Raw genomic sequence first — 9,620 nt, forward strand, 5'->3', positions numbered from 1 at the left:
GTGTCAAATTTATTATAAAGAAAATTTTACTAAAATAAATATGTTCAATAATTACAAACAAATAATATATTTCATAAAAGTAAAAAATAATATCCGCGCTTTCGAAGCGCGGGTCAAAATCTAGTTATTTATTATTAGCACATCATTCATACACAGCCTGGTCACGCGTTAACGCTGCCTTTTATTATTTGATAACTTCTCGGCTGTTTGTTCCTGTCACGATGTGTATGGTACATAAACTGAGTTCATGTCTTTTGACTCATTCCACTTTTTAACTCAGACATTACGCTAGCAGGCAGCACAGAACTTTTACTAAAAAGCTTTCATCATTCGAATGAACACATCACTATTAGTAACAAAACACACAAATTGGTGGGGGTAAATATTATATGCCCTTTACTACCTAAATAAATCACTCTTTTTCTCGTCTCTCTCTCTACAATAAGGCTTTTACCCAAAATATTCTCACAACTTCTGTTTTTGTTTTGTTGGCAAATAGTTATACCATCCATCATCATCATATGTACATCAGGGTCTCCCTTTTCCTTCTTCATAGAAAAAAAGTCACTCTTCAAATCACATCAGACATAACCTCTGGCGTACCACTCACCAGTCCATCTCTGTAACTCACCTTTGATGCCACGTGCCTGGAGGATCTACAAATCCAACACAAAAAAAAGTTTAATACAGGATAGAGCCATCACAGGGTTTCCTAAACGCTAGGTCATAATTCCAGCCTTAGAATGTAATGTATGGCTAACTTCTGATTCAGTTTCTGGGAGAGTAAAGAACGGCATGAGTCTCCCTATTTACCTCTCATTGCTACTGGAGCAGGACCTTCCGAATGCTGCTTGTAGTGAAAAGAGTGTCTGTTGTTATATGCACGCGGAGAATGACTCCACCTGTCGTTCTCAAACCTTCCATAGTCACGGTGTTGATGGCCACTGTATGAGCTTGATTGATAAGAGCCTTTTTGTCTGTCATGATATCGTGAACCACCTGCAGTACCAAAAAAAAAACAAAAGCATCCGTGGCTATTAGCATGCATGCCCGAGTGCTTGTGAATATATATGCATCCATTTATTTAAATTTGGAAGGGTTAAAGGAGCCCACCATGAGAATAGGGCGGATGGTATCTCCAATTGTCTCGACTCTCACATGGAGCAGGCCTCATTCTCTCATGGCCATCATGATAGTTCCTTTCCTCAAAATCCGGCGTGTAATGAGATCTGTGAGGGTATGATGGAGCTTCTCTCCGTGGCTTTCTATGGTGGTCGGGCTCCATATATGAGTAATAATGATGTGACGGCGGAGGTGGGGGATAAGGCCCATGCTGGAAGTTAGAATCCTCACCATGTGCCATGCTTTTTGACAAAGATGCACGGGAACTATAAGATGATTCAGGACTTCGGTAATGCACAGGTAGTGGATTCATCCTTGGAATATCGGTCTGATGATCTCCCTGGAAAAATGACCACAAATGAAGTTAGTAATCCTGCTTCAGCCATCACTATCTTTAACGAAAAGATTCTCTAAGCAAGAAAAAAGACGCACATGCATGGAGGGATATCCTCTGCGGTCGAAGCCATTTGGGTAGGTATCAGACATGGCACACTGAGCATTCTGTGACGGCGGAGCTAATGGAGATGATGAGGTCACGTTCTGATGTGAAGTACCAAAGACAGGCTGACAATTTGCAGACTCTGTATTACCAGCTTGATCAGTGGGTGCACTGCTTCCAACATCCCAAGGTGGAGCCACGTCTTCCATTTCAAGCTCGCCGTCAACATCTTCAAGTATACGGGTATGCCTTTCAGTAACGGAGGGTGTGACATGTCCTTCAAGGATTCTGGACTCATGTTCAGGGGTGACAGACTCAAACTCACCATCCGAGTCACTTCCTTCGTCTTCAACCTTGAGCATTGCAGGCATGCAAAATCCATCAAGCTGGAGAGTTGAATTACTGAAGCACAAAGATGAATTGAGTTATGACACTAGAGATTAAGGAAAAAATCAAGATTCCAAGACGAATATCTCACCTTCCATATTCATCCACCAGCATACCCTCCATATCTCTAACGGGGTCATCCAGCGCCCTTTCTGTTCGAGCCGAGCGGCGAGAATAGAGGCAAGCAGGAACATTACTATGTGAATCAAGTTCTCTTATGTGATGACGAACAATAGATTCAGGAAGGATCCTTCTTTCGAGCCAAAGCTTCAAAACCTATACAAGAGCAAAAAGGGTGAGAATTAATATTTATAAGAAAACGAAGAGCTAAAAATTATCACACACCTTCAAGCATTGTTGCCGGTTTTCTTGTGTGGTAGCTCCAGCTGGGACAGCAGCAGCCAATAGGCGAGGCAGCATAACTTGGATAGATGAAAGATAAACCCCACCAGCATCACCTAAAGATAAAGCAGTATTCACAGAGTTAACTCAGCCACTGAGAACCTCATGATGCGACTAAACTAAAACATTACATATGTAAAACTCACCACTCAGACCTTTGGAGCACTGAGCAATAGAATCCACAAGGAAAAATAAGTCCACCCTTCTTTGTAAATTTGACTCGCTTTCCAAAGTATGAGCAAGAATTTCCATGGCCTAATTCAAGACATAAACATTCTTAGCAACATAGGCCAACGTTTTGCACAATATAGTATTTAATAAATCCTACAAAATCACAGTGTAAACAAGTCCCTTTCCTCATGTAAAAGGTAGCAGATAAGAATATAAGGCTTTCCCTAGACCTATGCTGCCTAGAGTGGCTGGATGCCTACGGCATCCTAAAGCAGCATACAAAGACAATACGCATAAGGGAATTGGTAAAGTTGGCTTGACAGATATGCTCTCTGTTTAACTAAAGCAATTAAAATTTTGGATAATGTAGATAGTGCTGTACCGAAGGACAGATCCAGTTATTATGATATCAACAATCTAGAATAAGAAAGTAGTCTTCAAAAAGCAGAAAAGTTGGATTTGACATCAACAAACAAAGAATATCACAAGCAGGAAGAACGTCTCGTACCTTTGCCGACACACCAAATTTCACCAAATCCATAGCCAAACGTGTTGCTCGGCCAATGGTCTCCTTTGTCCTCACCAAGGAGCTAAGTGCCGTCTCAAAAGATTCAATAGTGAATTGCACATCAGAAATAACTTTCTTCACCTCAGTTACACCTATTTCATCTTTCCTTTCTTCTTTGACAGTGTCATCACTCATAGGTTTCTTCTCACCAAACTGAACACTGGTGCAGAAATTACTGTTGCTCTGCATACCATTTGCACTTTCTACAGTAGAAATATGGCAAACTGAGTTGCTATGTGGAATAGCCCTTGCAGGAGAGTCTGGAGTTAACCTCATTTTTTCAGGTGAAAAGTTCTCAGACACAGAGACAGAATTGGTGGCTTGGATCTGCTCTTTCTGTTCATCCGTCTCGCAGCTGTCAATGCATACGGACATACCACATTATTAGTCAACCAGTTCTTTTAACTGGGAAAAATTGATGAATAATGTCTAAACTCTGGAGAGACTTAATCTAATTGAATGTTCCTAAAACCCAATATGCTTATCCTCTACATAGGCTTTCACTGTAAGAACAAGTTAAAGTAGTAACTGGTAACCTTCAATCAAAGAGGGGAAATGAAAGCTACAACAACGTAAAAATAACAGGAAAATGGGTTAGTATGCGAGTCTATGTAGATCGATTCCTATTCACGACCTACATCAATCTGAATATGGAGACTCCATTCAAATATCCCAATGTGTTTATAGAAGTTATTCTAATTAGGAAAACCAATAAGAGAGACATCATGGCACCAGAGACTAGCATAGGAGGTAGAGGGGCAAAATCAGTAGACTCACCTCTTTTCCAGCTTTTTGTTCTCCTCGGCATCCTCACAGTGGCTATACACCGTTTCACACTGAGGTTCCGCTTCTTTAACTATATTATGACGTTCAGTAGCACAGGGGGCTGGATTCTCTATTACATGTCCTTGTTTGCCACTATCAAGTTCTAGGCTTCCTTGTTTTTCTATCCGTAGATTGTTTTCAGATTCCTGCATGTTTTCAGCGTCTTGATTATTGAGCACTGAACAGAACAATTGAGAATGTTCTACAGCTTGGGACTGAACACCCTGAGCGATTGCATCAAAATTCTCACATTTTTCTTTAAGAGAAGAATCCCCAACAACGATTAATGAATGATCAGAAGAATCATTGTCCTGGCTTTCGTGTTGGTGAGGAGATTGAGCAGGTGCCCACGATGCTGTCACATCCAAACTCGGGCATAAACTTGGGGGATTATTTGCAGATAAATCCACGGTATCAGAATTCAAAGAGAGTCCATCTTTCTCATTTTGGCGTGTGCACTGCATGTCAATAGGATCGGATTCAATATTTAGACAGTTCACGGTTTGCGATACCTCCGAACAGCCCTGTACAACTTCAGAAACACGAGTGTTCCCTTCTGGCGAACTGCCAAGTTGATTAGATCGTGCTCGAGCTACTCCATCATCTTGCGTCACGCTAAATTCGTTCTCATGGAACTCCGTAGCAGCTTTTTTATCTCCTACAGTCTGAATACAGGCCTTAGACGGAGACATTCTGCCAGAAGGTTTCTCCATATGAGAAGATTCTACATCAACCATATCATCTGGGAGCTTACTAGATAAGTCAAAGCTGTTAAATTCTCTGGCTGCAGAAGTATCTTGGCCAGATACAATATCATTTTCATTATTAACAGAAGGGCTTGGCTGCTTGGCTGCACTTGTTGGAGAGTTGGATGATCTTTCTTCGAACTGTGAAGAGGCATTCCCCTTTTCATCAGCACAAAATACTCTACTCATCCGGACTCTGGCTCGCTTGACTAGAGGCAAGTGTTCATCACCGTTCTCTGCACAGGGCTTTTCATGAGAATCTTGAGATCCCTGGCAGCTATCACACGCCTTGGTCCCAAAACCTTCTTCTGCTTCAACTTTAGCAGGAGGGTCAATAAGGTCACTGGCTTCACGTTTTCTGGTAGGCTTCCTCTTCTTCCTCTTAACCATGGTACTAATTTGGAAATCAAGGCCCTTGCTAAGCTCATGACCTCCTTCACAACCCTCACCAACATCATCAGAATGCTCAACTTTGGAACCAGAGTCCACACCATTGCCTTCATTCCTACTATTATTGTCAGACTCAACAGTAGCAATTTCAGATGCGTTCTCTTCATCAGATCCTTGCAAATTTAGAGCTGATGAAACCACATCATCTGATTCTGAATGACCTGACCTTCGGATCCTCTTTCTCCTTCTTATAGCTCCAACATCTATATCATCAACAATGTGGCCACCATCACTGCATTGACGCAGGGGCCTTTGAAGCCTATCCAGTTCCAACCCTGATGTTAGTTTGGAGTGCTGAACCGGTAATACTATTGTCTCTGGAGCACTCTTTTGAGATCTTGCCCTTTCATTTCTTCTCTTTGAAGAATATATAGCTGTGTCACACATATCTTTAGCTGCTACATTAAGAGATAGACTGTTGTGACGCAGAGCTAGCATTTGTTCAGCAGCTGAAGCATCCTCGCTGAGAAGTGTTAATTCATCTCTACCATGACTAGAATTTGACTCTATTTGAGTGTCAAGTCTTGTACCAGTAAGATTTTCACAGGCCTGAGGCGGCTCAATAGTATTCCCAGAACTTCCAACAGTTGTTTCATCAGCAGATTTAGGGTCATTAGCTTCGACCTGCTGCTTCAGATTCTCGTAACTCTCTGCGATCTCTTTAACCGCACGGACGAAATCTGAACCTTTGGCATGCCGTTTTGTCAAAAGCGATATCTTCTTCTCCTCCGTAAATGATTCTACATCAGCAGGATTGCAGAAAGCTCTGCATGTACACCAAAAATTATTACTAGGTACATACGAGAGGGGATACAAAACATTTAAGACTGATCTAGAGCAAAGAGCAGAAAGTGGACACAGCTTACAACCTTAACTTCATTCACTTAAATTTATCTAATTTGATAAGAGAGCAGCTGTGCTAAAATGCTTTCTTCATAGTAATTATACATTAGAATTCACATAACCGTGGGAATGAATGATGCAGCAAAAAGAACATTCACTAAAAGTTGACGCTAATCTGCAGAGGAGACGATAAACAGTTTTTCAGAGAATTCAACATACAAAAGGTTTAAAGTGAGATAAATGATAAGAAAAGTCACCATACAATAGATGTGGAAACTCAAACCATAAGTAGAAAAGATATGTTCAACAAGAAGCCCTGCTGTCAACTATACCCATAATTCAGCACAAGAGATGAATCTGATTGTAAACCAAGTAAAATTAAAAACTAGTGGTGTATGTTTGAGAAAGTACATCACATCGAATCAAGTATACCCTGCCTAGCAAGAAAAGTTAAAAAATTATATGGCCATAAAGAAGCTACCAGCTTGTACTGTCCTAATCTAGAGAATAATGATACAAGAACCAGAATTAATTTCCTAGACAGTGAGAATCATGATAAAATGAACAAATATGCTCAGACGGTGACACAAATGTAATGAACTAAGATAGGTATAGAGGACGAGAAATATGAACTGGAGGGGAAGTAAAGTATAAAGGCAAGAAGAAAACTCACATCTGTTGAGTGCCGAAAAAGAGGACGAATACTTTCTTCTTATCGGCAGAGTAGCCCCACTTATCTGGTTCGCTAACCTGCAATAAGTAAGACAATAAAATTTGGCAAACAACTAACTGTGAAACAATGGATCAGTGGTCCTGTTAGGTATCTAAATTGATCATCAAAAGTTCCTGTATAATCTGCTAACAAAATAGATAAAGGCAGTCCATAGTGGGGGCATAAACATCAAAGTAAAAAATAAACCACTTAACTCAAGCAATTTCAAAAACCTAATTCTAATCAAACCTGTCTAACCGCATCTATGAAAATTATGAGCAAGAAGAGGAGAAGGGAACAAACCGCGGCAGGCCAAGCAGGAAAGCCTTTGACTTTGGCGAGAACGAGATCGCCAACCTTCCACTCTCGCCGCGCGGATGCTGCAGCCTTACCACCGCCTTTCTTGCGGCTCGGAGCCATCAGGGAAAATCGAGGATTCTAGGAGATTGGGAGTGTCTAGGGTTTTCCGTGACAGATTCCGATGGAGAAATTGCAGGCATTGATTGATTAATCCCCAATCCAAAGCAGAGGCGAGCTAGATGCCTGGTCTCGTAAACCCTAATCCAATAAGACGATTGATTGATTCGCCTTTCTAGTAGAGAAGAAGAAGAAGATTCGCACACGGAACCAAGAGAAGGAAGAGAGATAGAGAAATGTGTTTGATTGATAATGGGGTTCGGTCGGTGTAGGGTTTGCAATAGTTTCAAACTACATGTATACCGTGCGCCTTACATGCGTAAGTTAGCTTTTATGTTTTATCCTGCTCACTCTCCCATCTGCTTATCACACAACGCCTGAGCAGCTGAGAGAAAAAAAAACCAATTAAAGTAGCTTGCTACTTGGGCTTTCATGAGTTCCTGATGCCTGGGCTCAACCCATTAAACTATTAGTTAAAATGATTTTATGAGTCTATTACATTTCGAATCTTCTTCGGTATATCCCACATCGTTAGCTGGGTCTCTGTATATATTTCTGAGAATATGTAAAAGGCTATAAATATCATTGTGAATGGAGCAAATGGGCTTGTTTAAGTTCCGGCCCATTAAGGTCTCCGGGCCACAATCCGCAGCCCCGATGACGAAAAGACTCTTGCGGTGGAGAGTCCCAGTCGGCTGAGACACGCTTGTGTGGTCTCTCATCCCGAATGATATCATGGCCACGATCACGTTTACTCGACCTGATCCTTTAACAGGACGTAACATAACGGAGTTTACGCTTCCGGTGACAACTTCTTTTCTTTTGTTTCCTGTACACGTGATTCACCGCGAAATGAAACGTGACAATAACAAAGTTGGAAACATCTTGACTGTGTTGTACCGATTTGGCTCTATTCCCAGTTGTAAACTTTCACAAATTTCCGATTTTTTGGGTTGGAAATAATAAAGTATATATAAAAATAAAAAAAAAGTTGGAAACATCGTGACAAGTACTACTAGCCAGCAACTAGTGAGCAACAAGTAATCTTGTCAAGTTTTCCTCCACTCAACCATAATGATAAGCAGATGCTTCATCTTCGGATTAAAAGTATTTTCAATTCTATTCTATTTTTTATTCTAAACTCTGTTTTGAAGTAAAATATTCTACTTCATTTAATATTCAACACTAAAATAGAATAATGGTTAAAGTTACTATATTTACTGAGTAATTTTCTTTTTAATCTTAATTTTTTCGTACTTAAATAACATTTAAAATGATAAAAACATGAAAATATGGTATTCCACAAAATATTATTTAATAAAGTTACATAAATGATACATAAACTAATAAAATCAAAACTAAACATAAATAATATAATATTAATATAATATAAAATAAGTGATTTAATAATTTGGTAAATGGGTTTTATAACTACAGTTAACTATTGTTCGAACGAAATAGATGAGTTTCTTATTTTGTCGGTCAACATTCCAATTTGATAACATTTGTACTTGTTAAACTTGATATATCCACAAACCTTTGGATTGTGTAAGAAATTCAAATAAAAAAAACTTTGTTTTTCCTTTATGTTTCTTAATTAATGCATAATTTTGTTTTTGAATTAGGAAAAATTCATATGATGAAAATTGCACCAACTGAAGTTAGAAAACAACCTCTACCCATAAATATTGAAATTGGAGAAGATAAAAATGTCTGATTTCCAAAAACAATGGTTCGATTTAGGAAAATCCAAGATAAAAAATCTTAATGTTCATTACAAAATATATTAGGTGATCATTTGTGGAAAAATATTCTAATGCCCAATACTAAACCAAAATATGGTATCTTATATATTTTAAGATTTACTGTATTTTAATAATAAATATCTAATTAGAAAAATAAGAATATTCTTTTTGGAATAAAAAATAGAGCAATACATTGGAATAAAACACAATTTCATTTTGGAGTTACACCATTTGGAGTATAAAATGAAGTAATACTTTGGAAATACTCTAAGACTCCAATGTTGGGTTAAATTCTTGCAGCTCAAGTTATTCATAACAAATTGGTTATAGATAAAAGAAAATTATCTATTTATACTAGAAATAGGAAAAAAATGAAGTATCTATTTACATTAAGGAATATGTTTAGTAAAGAGGTTTAAAAAGAAAAAAAAATAGTAAAGAAGGTCTAACGATCCCTATAAATATCGAAACTGAGTTGTGACTTTGTATAGAGAATACAAGAGCTTATGTGAGTGTTTAGTTTTGAGAGAGTTTCTAAACATTAATGAAAAAAGTTGTCTTTACGCAGTTGTTAAGTGTGTTTTTAAGAACTATATCCAAATGGTTTTGGAATATAACTAGCTAGGTCTGTTTGCCTAAGACACCAACATACTTAGTTCATGCTCAACTCACAATCAGTAGCGTTCTTGAGGGAAAATCATGGAAGCATGTGCTTCCAGCCCTATTTAGATTAGGTAAATATCCGGCTCCTCAATTAACAAAATTATTTATACCTCAGTTGGTAAATGACTCT

General features: G+C 38.7%; 1 protein-coding gene across 1 annotated transcript; it reads right to left on the bottom strand.

The window, feature by feature from the left end:
* Window positions 1-283: 283 nt before the first annotated feature.
* LOC108817265 (protein HUA2-LIKE 3) lies at window positions 284-7,422 on the bottom strand. The gene is made up of 11 exons (XM_018589910.2): window positions 6,969-7,422; window positions 6,627-6,703; window positions 3,867-5,876; window positions 3,030-3,444; window positions 2,497-2,605; window positions 2,294-2,406; window positions 2,040-2,224; window positions 1,555-1,963; window positions 1,114-1,462; window positions 814-999; window positions 284-656 (listed from the first exon to the last, which is right to left on the bottom strand). The coding sequence occupies exons 1-11, from the start codon at window positions 7,083-7,085 to the stop codon at window positions 628-630; spliced, it is 3,999 nt and encodes a 1,332-aa protein (XP_018445412.1). The 5' UTR covers window positions 7,086-7,422; the 3' UTR covers window positions 284-627.
* Window positions 7,423-9,620: the final 2,198 nt, after the last annotated feature.

Source organism: Raphanus sativus, chromosome 7, assembly GCF_000801105.2.
Source record: "Raphanus sativus cultivar WK10039 chromosome 7, ASM80110v3, whole genome shotgun sequence".
NCBI lineage: Eukaryota > Viridiplantae > Streptophyta > Magnoliopsida > Brassicales > Brassicaceae > Raphanus > Raphanus sativus.